The 18,060-nt window shown below is 45.9% G+C and overlaps 2 protein-coding genes across 5 annotated transcripts in view; one reads left to right on the plus strand and one right to left on the minus strand.

Annotated features, from left to right (window-relative positions):
- TSTD2 (thiosulfate sulfurtransferase (rhodanese)-like domain containing 2) overlaps window positions 1-810 on the plus strand; it is a 27,877-nt gene extending 27,067 nt beyond the window's left edge. For all 4 annotated transcript variants that reach the window (XM_010847063.1, XM_010847061.1, XM_010847060.1 and 1 more), the window contains exon 11: window positions 1-810. The gene's annotated coding sequence lies outside the window, so the exon portion shown is untranslated.
- Window positions 811-1,263: 453 nt separating this feature from the next.
- TMOD1 (tropomodulin 1) overlaps window positions 1,264-18,060 on the minus strand; it is a 90,394-nt gene continuing 73,597 nt past the window's right edge. Inside the window, exons 9-10 of the mRNA XM_010847065.1 lie at window positions 10,348-10,492; window positions 1,264-2,854 (exon numbers count right to left, since the gene is read on the minus strand). Coding sequence (XP_010845367.1) covers window positions 2,790-2,854; window positions 10,348-10,492 — 210 coding nt within the window. The 3' untranslated portion in view covers window positions 1,264-2,789. The remainder of the gene's footprint in view (window positions 2,855-10,347; window positions 10,493-18,060) is intronic.

An 18,060-nucleotide genomic window follows, 5' to 3' on the forward strand; every position in this document is an offset into this window, starting at 1 on the left:
CCCCCTCTGCTCCCCCAGGCCTCCACACAGCTAGGTCTGGGGCCGCCATGTATTGGGGAACATTAGGGCTGCACTAACAGAGAAATGGGGAACTTCAGAGCTGCCAGAGCCACCATGGTCAGCTAGTCACGTTAGCACCTGTCCTCCACAAGAGAAGGGAAGAGGAACTTGGGTGCTCACCTCTTACCACAGACATTCTGGCTCAGAAGGTGCTAGAGCACAGAAAAAGGCGGGCTTTGTGTGATCCCAGAGTTCCTAAGAGAGAGCCTTGAACCTGGTGACCTGCCCTGCCCCTTCTGCACCATGCAGCAGGGCTGGCAGTACTCATTTTTCTTATCAGCAAACCTGTCTGTCCTGATGGCAAAAATGAAAGCTGTGTGGCCCTAGAAGTGGGCTTCTCAGAACTGGGCCTCTTAGGTCAATCTACCATCCACCCCTACCTTCCTCTTTTCCCTGCTAGCCTTAGAGCACTGGACCAGGATCTGCCAACTACAGCGTATGGCCCACCTCTTTCTGTAAATAAAGTTTCACTGGACTAGCCACAGCCATTCACTTACAATGATCTTTGACAGAATTAAGCATTTACAAGAAAGACATTATGGCCTGCAAAGCCTACAGTATTTACATGTGTACCTCGGAGATGCAGATTCAGTTCCAAACCACATCAAAATGAGTTACACGAACTTTTTAGTTTCTTAGTATATGTAAAAGGTATGCTTACATTATGCTGTAGACTATTAATTGTACAATAGCATTGTGTCTAAAGAAACAATGTATATCACCTAATTAAAATTTTGTATTGCTAAAAAATGCTATCATCTGACAATGTGGGGTTGTCAAAAACCTTTAATTTGTAAAAACCGAAATATCTGTGAAGCACAGTAAAGCAAGGTATGCCTGAACTATCTGGCCCTTTACAGACAAAAAAAAAAAACAAACCTTGCAACCTCTAGTCTAGATGAACAGCTCATCTGGTGGAGGAGATAGTCTTAAAGATGTGGCTGTCTTCACTTTTTATGGATTTCTTTTCTGAGAGCTTTCCCTGTAATAGTTTCTGCTTCCCTCAACACCCACCCTACTAGCTCTGAAGCGTCTTTGAGAGAACCACATTATGAGCTTGAAGACCCTGACATCTGGGTAGTAGTTTTTAGGTAAACACCTCAGAACACAAGACAGCCTGCGTCAGGTTACTGAGCACTGCTGTGGTGGTTTCCCAGCCTCTGGCCAACACATCAGGCGCAAGTCCCAAGAAACACATGAACAGCCATCCATAGACCAACAGATTTAATATTACATTGCAGTTTCCAGTGATGCAGAATACAGCTGCAATTGTGTTTCAAGGAGAAGCCGAATGGGGCTGGCTGTCCCTGCAGCACAGAGCCACTCCTGCAGCCTCAGTAGACACTCCTCCATGGCGGTGAGGCCCTGGCTCCATCTCCGGTTACCCTGTACTGTCCACATCGTTACAGTTCAGTATGCAAGACTTTTTTCATCAAAAGCCTCTCTGCTCAGTGCTCCGCAGCTTAGTCTATGTTCGTCTGGTCTTTGGCCTGTCCTTTGTTCTAAGATTTGCTGAATCGCTCATGAAAATAACTCCCCAAGCAACAGAAATACTAGTTTAACTGGCACTGTGGTATATTAAAAGGCACAAGGGCAGTGTGGCTTAACATTTTTGCTGGATCCCAGGAGATGCACGTGATGTTAAAAAGGGATCTGGCAGAGATGCCAAAATTACATTTTCAGAATTCACCATCTTGGGTGGTTTGGCCAGGTTTCCTAATTCTTAAATATCTAGATTTTCTTCACCATTGCCCTTGAGAGGCTTCATTTACAGGCGAGATCAGTGGTGACTTTTCTAATAAGTGATGTGACAGGGTGACTGAAGTCTGTAAGCATAAGCCATGATGGACTGGAAATTCATCTCAACAGTGATTTACCTCACATAAGGCATTGGCCCACTACTGACTGTGCAATTATGAGTGTTTTCAAGTATTTGGCCATAGGTTTTCACATCCATTGTAAGGTTGGCATCCGGTAAGGAAACAATTCTGACTCCAGTACTGTAAATAAATCCCAGATGTTGATAAAGAACACCCAGGAAAATGCTTGTTGCCTGGAACTGGTTTTTTTTTAAAAAAGGATGGTTTTTAAAATTTGAATTTTCATTATTGGCTTTTTCTATCATTCCCTGGTAACCAGCAAAAGGACTGTTCTTTGATTGCTGGCAAAGCTCTGTGGGCTTGTTTTTAGGTAAAAAAAAAAAAAAAAACTGTTCTTGATCCAGAAATCAATTTAGCAACTTTAATCTTGAGGTTCTTAAAATTTAAAGGAGGATTAAGAATGATGATTTGTTTGTTAAAGAGCTAAGATCAAATTTGTAATAAAATATTTTATAATGTTTTTCAACCATGTGGAAGAGGGTGCTGTTTGTTCCTGTTACACATTTTAAATATACCTGAAACACCACATACCAAGGTCACTGAAACTGGACTTCTGGGGTTAAGTCACTGCTGCGCTAACATCGTCTTCACTAAGATCTGCCGGTTCAGGGGCTTCTTAGTTTTTAAATAATAAACAGACTGAATTTCTGTGACTAAAGAAAAACTTCACATTAACCATAGTTTATAAAATTCTCAGCTACAACCACTAGCTAACCTAAAACCTTAGTGCATGAAGAACTGAACCACAACGGGGTTTGTGCTGGCATTCTGCCTTCTGGTTCCCACCGCAGAGCACAGCTTATCAGTAGAACACGTCCAGTTCAAAGGCGTGGTCGGCACCCGCACACACTAGACGCCGCTCCGGCACTTGGGGATGATGGGCCCGGTCAAGTCTGCCAGCCTCCTCTTCCTCACTGGAAAGGAATGGAGATGAGACGTGAGCAGCTGTCCCTGGGCCCCAGAACCACCACCGTGGCTTGGAAAGCACCAGGAAGCTTCTTGACAACTTTGCTGAGCACACTCTGAAGTCTGTTGTTTTTAAAGGACAGCTTGTGAGCCTTCACTGAGAGGAGGGCCTGTAGTGGTGTAGATTCGTTCAAAAAGTACTTGTGAAGCACTGGCCACACAGGTGTAAAGCCCGCTTTATCCAACTCTACTGTCATCCTTCATGTACAGAGGCCCCATGGTTGAAGATCCTTACTCCAGGTCAGATCGAGGTTAAGTTCAGTCCATCTTAATGAAATTTTAACCTGCTGGTAAGGTTTCCCTCGGCCCTTCCTCAGAGTTCTCGGCCTGCCTGTGTCGACAACAGCATCTGCCCTGATGATTACTCTGCATTATCTGTATCCCCTTATGGTTAACCTTGACATTTTCCCAGAGGCAAGACAATATCAAGTCCAAACACTGTTCACATAGCAAGGGAGTTAAATGTCGCCAAGAGGAAAGCATTAGCCAGGGGGTTGCAGGCGCAGTCATTAGCTTATGAGATGGCGGCGATGGTGGGGGGCAGGGGGAAGGGTCCCCTTTGTTGTAATAAGGGAGAGTGTTTGAAACAAAACAGTGTCTGCAGATGAAAACCAAGCAGCAAGTCACATCAGCTATGAGAGAAAGGCAGGTCAAAGGCTGTAGAGCCAGTGGGCGGCAGTCAAGGGGGCTGCAGGTGTGGCAGACAGGATGCTATTGTGAGAGGGAAAAAGTCTGTCTACACTTAGACACCTTCCGGTTCCTGAGCTAAACAAATTTAGATCTCAGATGGATGCTTACAAGCTGTACCAAGAACCGAATCGGCCTGTGTATGACACTGAGCGTATAAAGCAGAACCACCCAGGAAGGTGTGTTACTCTGGTTATGGCTAGGAGCTGGTGGGGAGACACAAAGTTTGCCCCATCTGGGGCCTAGAGTTTAGCCTTTGCCTGGGCTGCTCCTCTCCCCTGCACCTCCCTGGAAAGAGCAATGAACGCAAATCAGCGGGCTGTCTCCTGGAGAGAAGACAGTGTGTCTGGCCAGATTCCTGGAGACCATCAGAATGTGTAACAGCTTGGGGGGAGATGTGGGGGGAACCACCACCAAAGCCCAAAAAGCAGAAGAGGTTTGCCCAGAGTGATGAGAGGGTTTACACAAACCAGGCTTGGCAGCATCTCCATGTTAGCTGAGTAAGCATTACACCCCATTTACACTCAACCCCTCACTGGAGCCCCTCCAACAATTCCAGAGTGTCAGCGTAGTCACCACTGCCATGTCATGGATGAGGGAAGTACGGCAGGGAACAAAGCAACAGAGCTGGTACCAGACGGAACCAAGGCTGTGACTCATCTTGAGCCTCAGTCCAGCGCCTCCCTCGGTACAATCAGGCCCTGTCTATGCAGGCTGTACACATACACGTCTCATCTGGGTCTCACAAGGGGACAGCTCCTTTCCCCTGGAGAAGACAAGGGAGCCAGGGTTCCTGAGGGCGAGGCAGCAGAGCCAGGACTGGTTCCTGAGGCCCCAGTCCGTGGCTTGAGGTAAGAAAGGGACCCCATGGGGTCTCCCGCAACTTGCCCTCAGTAAGTATGCTGGGCTGCATCTGCACACGGTTCCCCAGGCACTGGCTTCTACAGGAACTGGATGGGAAGAAAAGAAAGGCACCACTTTGGTATTATTTTCCCCCATTTTAATAATGAAGAAAATTGAGGTCAAGAGAGGAAAAGTATCTTGCCTCAAGTCACAGTGAATAAGAGACACAACTGGGAGCAGATGCCAGGTCTTCCAGGTTCCTTCAAATCAACCTGCTTTTACAACTGCAAGAGACTCTTTCACTGTCAGAGCCTTCCAGCATCTCAAGCCATCTGGACCAATCCCCATCAGCATCTTACGCTCCCTCCACCACTTGCCAGGCTTTATACCTCCATCATGCCTTTGAGGCATGTCTTATATACATTTATATGCAGCAGCATTGACTGAGTGCTGTGATGTGTCAAGCACAAGGGTAAGAAATAAAGATTAACAGGGGACTAAGATAAACCTATAAGAAATTAGATAAAACATCACAAGTATGCTGGTAGATCTCATCAAGTATGAGAGGCCCAGTGAACAAAGTAGTCATATCTTCCAAGGATGGTGGGTAAGTTGTCCACTGAATCTCAAACGATAAAGGGGTAGATGGTGGGAACGTGCAGGGAGCATTAGGAGTAATAGTTTCTGAAAGGGCAGCTTTTGCCGAGGTCACTGGGAGACACTCAGCCTTCCTGGACTGGTTGATACCAATATGGCAAGGCAATGGCTTGTTGGGGTGTCGAGAGATGAATCTGGCAGGGCCTCAACTGGAGCGGAGGCGGACAGCACAGGTGCTGGGGCCAGAATGACTACCAGATCCAGTCCCACTTCCGCCCACTGACAGCAGGTAACTTTACTACTTCTCTAGGTCCCATCTCCTTCCCGTAGGATGGGGATGACAACAGTATCTGCCTCACCTGGTTTTGGGAATGTTACATGAGTTAGTAAGATTGAAGTGTTTAGGGCAGTGCCTGGCACACAGTAATGGCCATGTAAGTATCAGCTGTGATTGCGAAGGGACTTGTAAGCCATGTCAAGGAGTTTAACCTGAGAGCAGTGGGAACACGAAAAGGGTTCTAAGCAGAGTGGTGGGATATGCTGTGGGATGAGCACTGTGAGATGCCGGCCCTAGAGGAGCTGCAGGGGCTCGAGGACACTGCAGAATGCTGGGTAAGGGTGATGAGGGCTGGACCAGGGCCCAGGGGACATGGATAGTGAGGAGGTGGCTGGCCAGGTTGGGGAAGCACAGACAGAGGTGCCGATTTCTGGCTTGAAATGGTGAGGAAAGTAGTATTCTTTCCGAAGATGATGAAACTGATTTGGGGGGTACGTGTGTGTGCTGTGTCTTGGGTGCCTGTTAGGTCTACCTTGAGAAAACAGTAAAGGAATGACTTTCCCAGAAACGAATGTTTTCTGCTTTTAAACATGTTACTCTCTCCCCACCCCACCCCCCAAAAAAACATATAACTGTCTTAACCTGGAGGCTGCAATTCAGATTTCATTAAGGGACGAGAGCATCAGTGGCAGCGTTACAGGACCCTGAGCAGCAGCCTGGCTGTCAGCTATAAACAGTGTGGAGACAGGAGTCACCTGAGGTACCATCTTGGGAAAGTAGGGATCCCCTACTTTCTCCATCTCATCCCCTTTGAGATGGGGATCCTCGGCTCCTTCCTGATGCCTTGCTCTCTCCCATGGAACACTGCTAAGAGCCCAGGGCGGGAAGGACCAAAGACACGCCAGTCAGGATGGGTCCTGGGCAGGCTGCCTGTCTGCAGAGCCACTGGCTGACCCATGGCCTTGGAGACTACATGTCTCCCGAGGAGCCCACCTGCCTTGCAGGCAAGCAAAGCCTAGGCCCTGCAGACCTGGCCCATGGCCAGGAGCCAGCTCAGAGGTTGGTCGGAGAGAGAAGGAAGCTGGAGAGGCCTGTTCCCTTTCATCTAGAGCTTGCCCCCTGCCGCTGGACTGCAGCATCAGATGAGTCACAACTGCCGTGGCTGGGCTCTAATGACAAATGGGTTCAGCTGGGAAATGCGGAAGCCTGTCGGCTTCATCAGAGCATCAGGAGCAGGATGAAAAAACCATGTTGGAAAGAAAGTCAGAATTTCTTTTAAAGGAGGACACTGATGCACCATCAAAATTGGAAGTGTTTCTTTCACAAAAAAGTTAGAAAACAGGCACAATTTGCTTTTAAAGCTAAAAATCCTACTTCACCAACTGGTACTCTGTTGTGTGCAGTCACTTAGATCACTCTGCTCTAATTCCTTCTGTGGGAAAACCCAAGGGAACCACTGAACAGGTCTCGGGGGGAACCCCGTTTTAATACCCTGTCATTCCCGCCTAGAAAACTGCCACTGTCCCACTACCCACCTGTTTTCCTCACCAAAGTCCTGAGCTCAGCATTAAAGGCCTTTGGCTCATAGCGTCCCATACCTGCCCCCTCACCCCCATTCCCATGAACACCCCATGTGCCTGGTCATCGTCCCTGCCTTCGCCCATGCTGTTCCCTCTGCTTGCAATGCCCTTCCCTCCCTTCTCTGTTTTTTAAACATGTTAACTTCCTATAACAGTTCCTCCTTCCTTTCAGAACTTCCTGTCTCTCCTATCTGGCATACTGGGTCCTATCACCCTGCCTTTGCCAGCAACCCCACCAGGAACTCCTGCCGACCTCCTGCACAACCTCTCTCTTCTTCACAAGGCTGACCCAGGCCCACCCCCACCAGGAGGCATGGCTTAACTGGCCTCTGTCCTCACAAATTATTTGCTTGTTTCGTCTGCATACAGTTTGTAGGCCTTCCTGAATCTAGGGGTCTGACTTTGAGTCTTTTTCTCCCCTAAGGGGTTGTAAAGGTTTCTGAGTCACGGACTTGGCTTTCTGCTACTGCTTATGTCACCTCGCATAGCCCTGGGCACACAAAAGGTGCTCGCAAAGTACTCACAGTAACTAAGGTGTGACACTGTAACTAACAAAGGTGTGACTTGACCAAACCACTGCCCAGAAGTGCAGTCCCTCCCAGGCCTCAGTTCCTCCAGAAGAGAACGGAAGGAGGAGCCTGAAGTCCCGTCCAGCAATGGCATGCGAGGCTCCTGCCATGACCTCACCAAGTCCCTGGTGATAGGAACTGGACCTGCATTTTAGAACACAGACTCTCAGGACAGTGTCCTCAAGGGCCATTTCCTCTAGCCTCCAGCACTCCTGACTCATCTGGAAACTTCTAATCCTAGGAAGAAGCCCTCCAAGCCATCTTGCCACTGGAAGACCAAAGCTCAATTAGCCCTGAGACAGGCACTGAGGGACACATAAGATGTTTAATCTGAGATTTAAAAAAAAAAAAGTGAGGTTACTGCATATCAGAATACAACTCAAGGCTTTTTAGTGCTGGGTCTGCAGCCAGATCACAACTGAGCCAACAGAGTCCAGGTTATGGGCCATCCTCAACAATTCAGTGTAGCTTTCACTGAGAAGGGGGTGACAGAGGATGAGATAGTTGAATCAACTCAATGGACATGAGTTTGAGCAAACTCCAGGAGATAGTGAAGGACATGGAAGCCTGGCACGCTGCAGTCCATGGGGTCGCAAAGGGTCAGACACAACTAAGTGATTTAACAACAATAACCTCTGTTACACCGTGATAATTATAATTCTTAGTGGTTTGTGTTGGCTCATGTTTTATTTCAAATAAGGACACTTCACAAACCAGGACACCTGGTGTGCGTTTTTGTTTGATGGACTTTTCTAGATCTGCAGCTCTAGAAAAAAGTAACAGCTGGGGTAAGGCTATGGTTTTTCCTGTGGTCATGTATGGATGTGAGAGTTGGACTGTGAAGAAGGCTGAGCGCCGAAGAATTGATGCTTTTGAACTGTGGTGTTGGAGACGACTCTTGAGAGTCCCTTGGACTGCAAGGAGATCCAACCAGTCCATTCTGAAGGAGATTAGCCCTGGGATTTCTTTGGAAGGAATGATGCTAAAGCTGAAACTCCAGTACTTTGGCCACCTCATGCGAAGAGTTGACTCACTGGAAAAGACTCTGATGCTGGGAGGGTTGGGGGCAGGAGGAGAAGGGGACGACGAGAGATGAGATGGCTGGATGGCATCACTGACTCGATGGACGTGAGTCTGAGTGAACTCCGGGAATTGGTGATGGACAGGGAGGCCTGGCGTGCTGCGATTCATGGGGTCACAAAGAGTCGGATACGACTGAGCGACTGAACTGAAGAAATGAATAAATAGCTTCTTAAGAACATGAACCTATACCTTCAACATCCAGTGCACTATAGGTCTTTGACAAATGTTTGTTGAATTGAGTAGCTCTGTGGCTCTCTAGGGAGAAGGCAATGGCACCCCACTCCAGTACTCTTGCCTGGAAAATTCCATGGATGCAGGAGCCTGGTAGGCTGCAGTTCATGGAGTCGCTAAAAGTCGGACACGACTGAGCGACTTCACTTTCACTTTCCACTTTCATGCATTGGAGAAGGAAATGGCAACCCACTCCAGTGTTCTTGTCTGGAGAATCCCATGGACGGAGAAGCCTGGTAGGCTGCAGTCCATGGGGTCGCACAGAGTCGGACACGACTGAAGCGACTTGGCAGCAGCAGTGGCTCTGTGAGTACCTGCCTCGTGCATACACACCTACACACTCACCCCCATTCTTCTAGGCCTTCCGTGTATTAACCTAGCTTCGGATTCATCACCAGGAAGTGACACACCTGAACTCTGAGATGTGCTTTAGCGTTAAGCTCCTTGCATTTTACTGAGTGTCAGAAACAAAAACTAAGCAAAAAGAAACACATTTAGAGCAGGTTCAAATTTTATGAAAAACTCACTGAACACATCATCCTTTAAAAACACAGTTAGCTCATAATTCAATCTCAGAAAGAAGCTTTCTTCTTCTTAAAAAATGCATTGTTTCCTTCTAAGAATAGTATAACTTGCTTTGTCTTCCTTCTGCCTTTGAGTCTAGGTAACTCACAGTTGAATATAATGATCAATTAAGTTAACAGGCCCACTCCTTTTCTTGTTTTGTTCCCCCCCGCCCCCCTCTTATTTTCCTATAGCCTCATCAAAGATACTCCTCTTTGGACACTATCAAGTTCTTCAAGCAGGCAGCAGGAAAACACAGGAGAAACAACTACCCACACAGCTTGAGAACAATTAGCATCTGGAACTAAGTCGGTGATTGGTCTCTCTTTTTGTTCAACTGACTTGTATTTCTATTCAGTATTTGCTAAGAAAGATTGTGACATTTTCTTTTTTATTTTTTTAGGAAAAAATACAAACTATGCCTGTAACTGAGATTAAATGAATGTAACCTGTTATACTTTACTATGAAGTCAACATTTTCAACCTTTACTTTAAAAGCAATATCAAATCCCCCAGGCTTCAGGTGTGGGTAGTAAGGCTGATTGATGGCTTTGGGATCTGGGGCTTGGGCCAGACTGTACGATTTGGAGAGGATTCTGGGCTCGGACACGACTGAGCAACTGAACTGAACTGAACTGGGCTCCAAAAAAGGTATTCAGAAGAGGAAGAGACTCAGTGTTGGCTTTGTGCCTCCTACGTTTCACTCACTAGGCTAACAAGCTGAGGGTGCGCTCTGGGCCCACTCCTGTGCTGAGTTGAGCTACCTTTGGGGAGGAGGGCCTGGCCTCGGCGGCGTCTGCAGGCAGGGCTCTGGCAGTCTGGGGAAGGTTCCGGGGGGAAGCAAGACGCAAACAGGGAAAACAAAAGTATGGGATTAGGATGAAAACCGACAGTCAGGCCCAGGAAGAGGCCTGCCTTGGGCAAAGCAGCAGTGGAGTTTTCCCTGCCATATCTCCTCCGACAGGTACGAAGAATGACAGGCGGCGGCTAGGGGACTTAGGTCCACTCACCAAGGTCGTTGTTGTTCATCATGGCGTTGGACGCTCGCAGCCGGGGTCCCTGCTGGGTGAAGTGGTAGCCAAATTTGAGGAGCGTAGCGTTTTTTTCCAACATGCTCACAATCTCCATTTCCACTTTGTTGCCCAGAGGCTGGCTCTTTGATTTAAAAAAGAAAGAAAAAACAAACAAACAGTCACTTCTTGCTGACTCGTGCGGCACCTAGATCTTCTCTACTCGCAGAAACCCCGAGCGCTGGGCTGGGATTTTAGTACTTCCCTGCCCCCGCCCACTCCAAGAGCAGGGCAACCGGAAGCCGGAAGTGTGGAGAAGTTGAAAGGTCAGGCAGCTAGGAGTCAATGAGCTGGGATTCAAACCTAGGGTTGCTGAACGCCAAGAAGAAATCTTTCCGCTGCCCCACAGCAGCCTTCTTGGACTATCTAAGCGGGAAGGACCTTCATATCGTTTAGTCTCAGGGAGATTTAAAAATCCCACAACCCAGGCTATCCCTCATACTAATTAAATCACTGGCTGCGGTACTCGGGTGTGCACGGTTTTTAAAACTCCCCAGGTGATTTCAGTACTTTGGCCACCTCATGCGAAGAGTTGACTCATTGGAAAAGACTGATGCTGGGAGGGATTGGGGGCAGGAGGAGAAGGGGACGACAGAGGATGAGATGGCTGGATGGCATCTTTTAGACTAGAGATTTGTAAATCTCTTCAATTTACAAATGAAGAAACAGGCCCAGGGAGGGAAGAGGATTTGTCTAAGGTCACACAGAAAGTTGGGACAGCCAGAGTTAGCTTCCTAAAGCCTCACTCTGATTATGCTAGTTCTCTACCCCCAGATCCATAGTGATGATCTGACAAAGATGAAAAGGAAAGGAAAACATGACAATACATAGTGTTGGGAAGGATATGATGTGGATATTCATCCTTCTAGTTTATAATAGTGGGAATAAAAGGGAAACAAACATTCATCAAGAGGCAGTTTCTCAAATGAAAGATGGTTAAGCTTTACAGTAGAACATGGGCAGCTGTACAATAACAGTGTGACTCTTTGGGCCCAAGCCTGGAAAGATTCTGTGACACAATATTGAATAGATGAAGCCTAGTGACATGGCAACCCACGCCAGTATTCTTGCCTGGAGAATCCCAGGGACGGGGGAGCCTGGTGGGCTGCCGTCTATGAGGTTGCACAGAGTCGGACACGACTGAAGGGACTTAGCAGCAGCAGCAGCAGCAGCAGCGACAAGATGGGTTGTACTTGTTACGTAAAGTCAACTGTATTTCCCACACACATACATATGCAAATGTATGGTGATGAGCTTGGGAAGTTTTTGTTTTCTTTTTGTATTGGGTTTTCTGTTACCATGTATAATAAGATATTAAAGAGTAAACATAATCTTAAAAAGGTTTAAAAAGACACAGAAGGAAAGCTAACATGGTATTTAATGATTAAAGACATTCCCCCTCATAACAAGAACAAACCAAAAAATGTCCACTTTCACCAACATTGTCTGAAGGACAATTAAGTAAGAAAAAGAAAGAAAAGTCACCATATAGAGAAGGAAAAAGCAAAACTATTTCTATTTGCAGGTGACACAGTATTGTATCTAGAAAACCCTAAGGAATCCACAAAAAGCAATTATTAGAGCTGATCACCACATTCAGCAAGCTTGCAGGGTGTTTAAGATCAGTATTCAAAACCCATCTGTGTTTCTACATACCAGCAATGAACCACCACCTCAAAGTGAAATTAAGGCAATCATTTCATTTACAATAACATTAAAACACTTAGGAATAAATTCAATAAAGAAACAAAGACCTGCATGCTGAAAACTATAAAACAGCATTGTACATTAAAGAGGACCTGAATAAATGTAAAAACATCCTATATTCATGGATCAGAAGACTTAATACTGCTAAGAGGGCAATACTCCCAAATTGATCTAGAGAAGCAGCAAACAAACACAGAAGCACCACTAATGACTCCCCACGGCTGATAACTGCTGCCATTTATTGAGAGATTACTATGTTCCCCATGCCCTGTGCCCAACATATAGGGTCTCAGTTCATTCAATAACCATACAGGATAAGCCCTGCCTTCTCTGCAGGCTGGCACTCAGGTCCTGCACAGTTCTGTCCTCGCCTTCCTTTCCTCTCTCAATCTTTCCTCAGGCTGGTTACCCCAGGGGTGGAGAGTCTGGTACCCGATGCCTGATGCAGGCAGAGGTCCATTCTAAAGGTTCACGTGTCCTCTTGCCTCCATGTGGAATGCTCCTACCCTCCCTCACCCTCCTGTTGACGTGTCCGTAATGCTTTAATTTGTTGTTGTTCAGTCGCTCATTTGTGTCCGACTCTGCAACCCCATAGACTGCAGCACACCAGGCTTCCCTGTCCTTCACCATCTCCCAGAGTTTGCTCAAACTCATTTCTATTGAGTCGGTGATGCCATCCAACTATCTCATCTTCTGTCATCCCCTTCTCCTCCTGCCTTCTTCTTTCCCAGCATCAATGTTTTAATAGCTACCGGAGATGCCCCCTCCCTGACGAGGCCTTCCTGATCTTTACCTCTGGAAACCATCTTTCCCTACTTGACACTCAAGCATTGTTATGTCCCTCTCTACTCCCAGCCCAGTCAATCTGCATTATTGGGTCACCTGCCTCTGTAATTGTCTCTCCCACTAGACCTGTGTTGTTCAGTAGAGCAGTCACCAGCTGCACTGGGCTCTTTAAATCTTTTTTAATGATATAACATTAGTTTCAGACATACAGTATAATGATCTGATATTTATATACACTGTGAAGTGATGACTACACTAAGTCTAGTTAACATCCATCCCCATACACAGTTACCTACATAGTTTCTTATTATGAGAACTTTTAAGATTTAGTCTTGGGAGTTCCCTGGTGGCCCAGTGTTTAGGATTCCGGATTTTCACTGCTGTGGTCCAGGTTCAGTCCCTGATCAGGGAACTGAGATCCCACAAGCCACACAACCAAAAAAAAAAAAAAAAGTACTCGCCTAGAAACTTTAAAATATGCAATATAGTATTATTAACTATAATCATCATGCTGTACATTACACCTCCATGTGTTACTTTTTTCTTTTTTTTAAAATTAATTAATTTATTTTACTTTACAATATTGTATTGGTTTTGCCATACATTGACTTGAATCTGTCATGGGTGTACATGTGTTCCCCATCCTGAACCCCCCTCCCACCTTATTAATAGAAGTTTGTACCTTTTGACATCTTTCACCCATTTCACCCACCCCTTACCCGCTGCCTCTAGCAACCACCAATCTGTTCTCTCTTTTTTTTCTTAAATTCCACAGATGAGAGGATATCGTATCTATATTTCTCTGAATTCACTTCACACAATATCCTCTAGATCCATCCACACTGTCACTAATGGCAAAAATTAATTCTTTTTATGACTGAATAATATCCCATTGGACATACCACATTTACTTTATCTATTCACCCAGCAACAAACACTTTGGTTGTTTCCATGTTTTGGCTATTGTAAATACTGGTGTAATGAATAGGGATACATATCTTTTCAAATTAGTGTTTTCATTTTCTTTGGATAAACACCCAGAAGTGAAATTGCTGGATTGTATGATAGTTCTACTTTTAATTTTTTGAAGAACAGCCATACTATTTTCCCTAGTGGCTGCACCAATTGTAATTCCCATCAATGGTGCCCAATGGTTCCCTTTCTCCATATGCTTGCCAACACTTGTTAATTCTTATCTTTTTGATAATAGCCATTCTAACAGGTGTGAGGTGATAGCTCATTGTGGTTTGGTTTGTATTTCCCTGATGATTAGTGATTTTGTGCAACTTTTTATGTACCTCTTGGTCATCTGCATGTCTTCTATGGGAAACTATCTATTCAGATTCTCTGCCCATATTTGATTGATTTTTTAAAAAATTTAACTAAATAAAATGTATATGGAATCTAAAAAAATACAAATGAATATATATAGTAAAAATAGAAACAGGTTCACAGATATAGAAAACAAACTATTGGTTACCAGCAGGGATAGAGAAGTGGGGAGTGGCAGTATACAGATAGGGGATTAAGAGCTACAAACCACCACATATAAAATAGATAAGCAACAAGGACATCTTGTAGAGCATAAGGAATTATAGACATTATCTTGTAATAACTTATAATGGAGTATAATCTATAAAAATACTGAATCACAGTACATCTGAAACTATAATATTGTAAAGCAACTATACTTCAATTAAAAGTTAAATAAAATTTAAAATTCAGTTCCTCAGTTGCATTCAAGTGTGCAAGAGCCAGTGGCTAGAGGTTTCCGTATTGGTGCAGATACAGAACACTTCCATCAACACAAAATTCTGTTGGATGGTTGCTAACCTAGACCGTGAGCCCTTAGGGAGCACATAATACCCTATCTCTAGGGCAAGGGCAAGGCATTGAACTGAATGGAAAAAATAGGAATATGATCAGTGCACAGCAACTTGGGGAGGCTGAGAAGATACATCAGCCCAATATCCAAAAGGACAAGTGTGGAACTGCAGTTGAGACTCTCGATAAAGAACTCCTTCCAGGTATCCTGAGTTCACCGGAGCTTGTGTGGGTTCAGACAGAGCCGGAACTGCTGACTAGGGCAGGCAGAGGGAGGATGGTAAGATTCCACCAGCCCATCTGGCAAGGCTTCTGATAGTGCTGGGAAGAGCTCAGGCCTGTCCTCGAAGGACCCAGCACAGTCCTGGGCTCTGGCCAGCTTGGTCTGGCAGATGATACAGACTGCGACCCCAGTAAGGAACTGGCATGTCCCCCGCCCACCCCATTAAGCAGGAAGCCTGGTCTCTCCTTGCTGTCACTTGTCAGGCAAGCTCTGCTAGAAAGCAAGATGGACTAGTCTTAAAAGCACCAGTGTCCCGAGTGGAGGGACTGCCAATGACTGCAGGGGCCGCTTCGCAAAGCTGACACATCGTGCCGCCTGGTCTAGAGCACAAAGCACTCAGATGCAAACTGCCCCATTCGACTGCCCTCCTTCCCTGGGAGGTCGGCAGCCCTGGACTTGGGGATGAGTAAACTGAGCCCGTGTGTATATGGAAGCCAGGTTGTGCTTCCTCTGCTTAAATGAGAGCCAAGGCTAGAGCTGAAGCTGGAGCTGGAAGGACTTCAGAGGATGCTCCAGCACCACCTTCTCCGACAGCCCTGGAATACATGCAGACATGTCAGGTGTGTGCCAGAGGGAACATTAGATAATCACAGCCTGTCTGCCTGGAGTGTTAATCTCTGACCCAGACTACATTTTTACATTAAAATAGAAAATGTGCATACACCTTAAGAAGCTTCCTACTTACTACCTTCTCAAGCCCTTCCTTTCTTCAGGGACTCTGAGACTAGAAGAACATCAATCACTTCATAGATGAGAGAGGGGGCCTTGCAGACAGAGTCAGGACTAAAACTCTGGTCTCTTATTATCTAGTGATCATTGTGTCCTAGGCATGGCATAAGCACTTTACATAAGCTAAGTCAATTTCTCTTCCCTATAAACCAATGGAATATGTAGTATTCTTAAAACTTTCATCTTATAAACAAGAGACATGATAAGCAGATATTAAGAAATTTCCCTCCGATCACAGAGCTAGTCAGTTGCAGAAAGGATTTGCACAGTGTACTCCAGAGCCTGTGCTAGTTCCCACTTCAGTCGAGTGCCTCTGAAAGAGCTCAGAAGGGAGACTTGGCTCGGCCTGCAGATTGCCATCTAACCATCAACAGTGGCTGGCGAGGTAGTGGACTGCTCGTCCCTGGAGGTGTGTGAAGAGATGGCAGACTGCATCCTGTAAGGGTCTCCTAGATGTTGCTGGGGGAGGCTTAGGCTCCGTGACCTTTAAGGCCTCCAGAGCCTGCATTGAGTCTATCACTAGCTTGCTTGGGATGGCATAACAAATTAAGACGTGACCTTGACAGTGTGTATAAGACACTTAGGAGCCTCTTGTGGGGAGACTGAAGTGGAGCAGCAGACTCTGGCAGTAGGGCCAGGGAGAGGAGGTCGGGAAGAACTTTTGCCCCACTTCAGACATGCTTGAAAACTAAATCACTTGTGAGTAAATATTATCTCATTATTGACAATTCTAATAATGATACTAAAGCAGATGGAGTAAATTAAAAGTCTCCCTTCACATCATTTATCGTCCTACCCGCTTTCCACAGAAGAAACCACCATGGCCAACAGGATGTGTTCCTATGGATTTTTTTTTTTCTATGCAATATGTAACAAAAATAGACAGATTTTTCTTATTTTTCATTTTTTCCCTTAATGGATTCATACTGTACTTATTGTTCTGTAACTTATCTTTTTCATTTAATGTTTTCTGGAATCTTTCCAGGTCAGCACATGGAGAACTACCTCATTCCTTCTAACTGCTTCATGGGATGCCCTAGTCGAGACAGATAATTTCATTTGCTTCCAGTTTTCCGTGTCATACACAATGCAGGAGTGGGCTTTGCTGGAGAGGTAGGAGTATTCTTCAGGCTGGATGTGGAGATATAGTATTGGTGGGTTAAAATGACAGGCATATTTTGAATTAAATGTGTGACTGCCCTCCCCAAAGGACACGAACACTGATGTGCCCTTCAGGAGTGTATGACACCTCTTGCTCCCTCAGCCTTTACTCTGACCATGTATTATCAATCTGAGGAGAAGATGATCAGATTCACTACTTAATGAAACCATCCAACAACTCAGGTGCAACTGAGCTGTGACCTGGAGCTGGACAGAGGTGCCATGGACACCGAGAAGCTCACTTGATACATGTCATGGGGCCAGTTTTGGCCTTTTCTTTAATCCAGAAAATATGGACAACTGAGAACACTTGAAAAAACAACAGAAAGGAGCCTTGGGAATTATCTAATCCAACTTCAGAGTCCCAAATCCTGGCTGATATTAACATTTCCTCCTTTATTACAGCTTCCAGATTGTTCTGTTCCACTTACACACTCCCCTGGGGATGGGAGTACACCATTCTGAGTTGCCTGCTCTATCCTTGGCTTGCTCTGCTGGTTAGAAAGGCCTTTCTGGTCAAACAGCAGCAATGAAAAAGGATAGAAATGATTCTCACTCTGCTGATTAAAACATGCCTGCAGGACTGGCCCAGTGGTCCAGTGGTTAAGAATTAGCCCGCCAATGCAGGGCACATGGGTTTGATCCCTGGTCTGTGAAGATCCCACATGCTGCAGAGCAACAAAGCCCATGCACTGCAACTACTGAGCCAGGGCTCTCTACAGCCCGTGCTCCACAATAAGACAAGACACTGCGATGAGAAGCCCACACAGCACAGTAAAGAGAAGCCCGAGTGCAGCAACAAAGACCCAATGCAGCCAAAAAAAAAAAAAGCCTGCAATTCTTTGACACTCCTCCCTTCAAAAGGTAGAGCCTAATTCCTCTCCCCTTGAGGGTGGCTTTGCTTAGTGACTCATTTCTAACAGACAGAACATGGCAGAAGTGACTGTGTAACTTCCAAGGTTGGCTCATAAAAGGCATTTTTGGCTTGGCTTCCTTCTTTCTCTGCCTTGGATCACTAGCTCAGGGAGAAGTTAGCTGCCATACCATGAGGACACTCAAGCAGCCCTATGGAGAGGTCCACATGGCAAGTAGCTGAGGCTTCCTGCCAACAGCCATGGAAGAAGCCACTTGGAAGCAGTTCCTCTAGCATTGGTCAACCCTTC

Source organism: Bison bison, unplaced genomic scaffold, assembly GCF_000754665.1.
Source record: "Bison bison bison isolate TAMUID 2011002044 unplaced genomic scaffold, Bison_UMD1.0 scf7180017864243, whole genome shotgun sequence".
In the NCBI taxonomy this organism is placed as follows: Eukaryota; Metazoa; Chordata; class Mammalia; order Artiodactyla; family Bovidae; genus Bison; species Bison bison.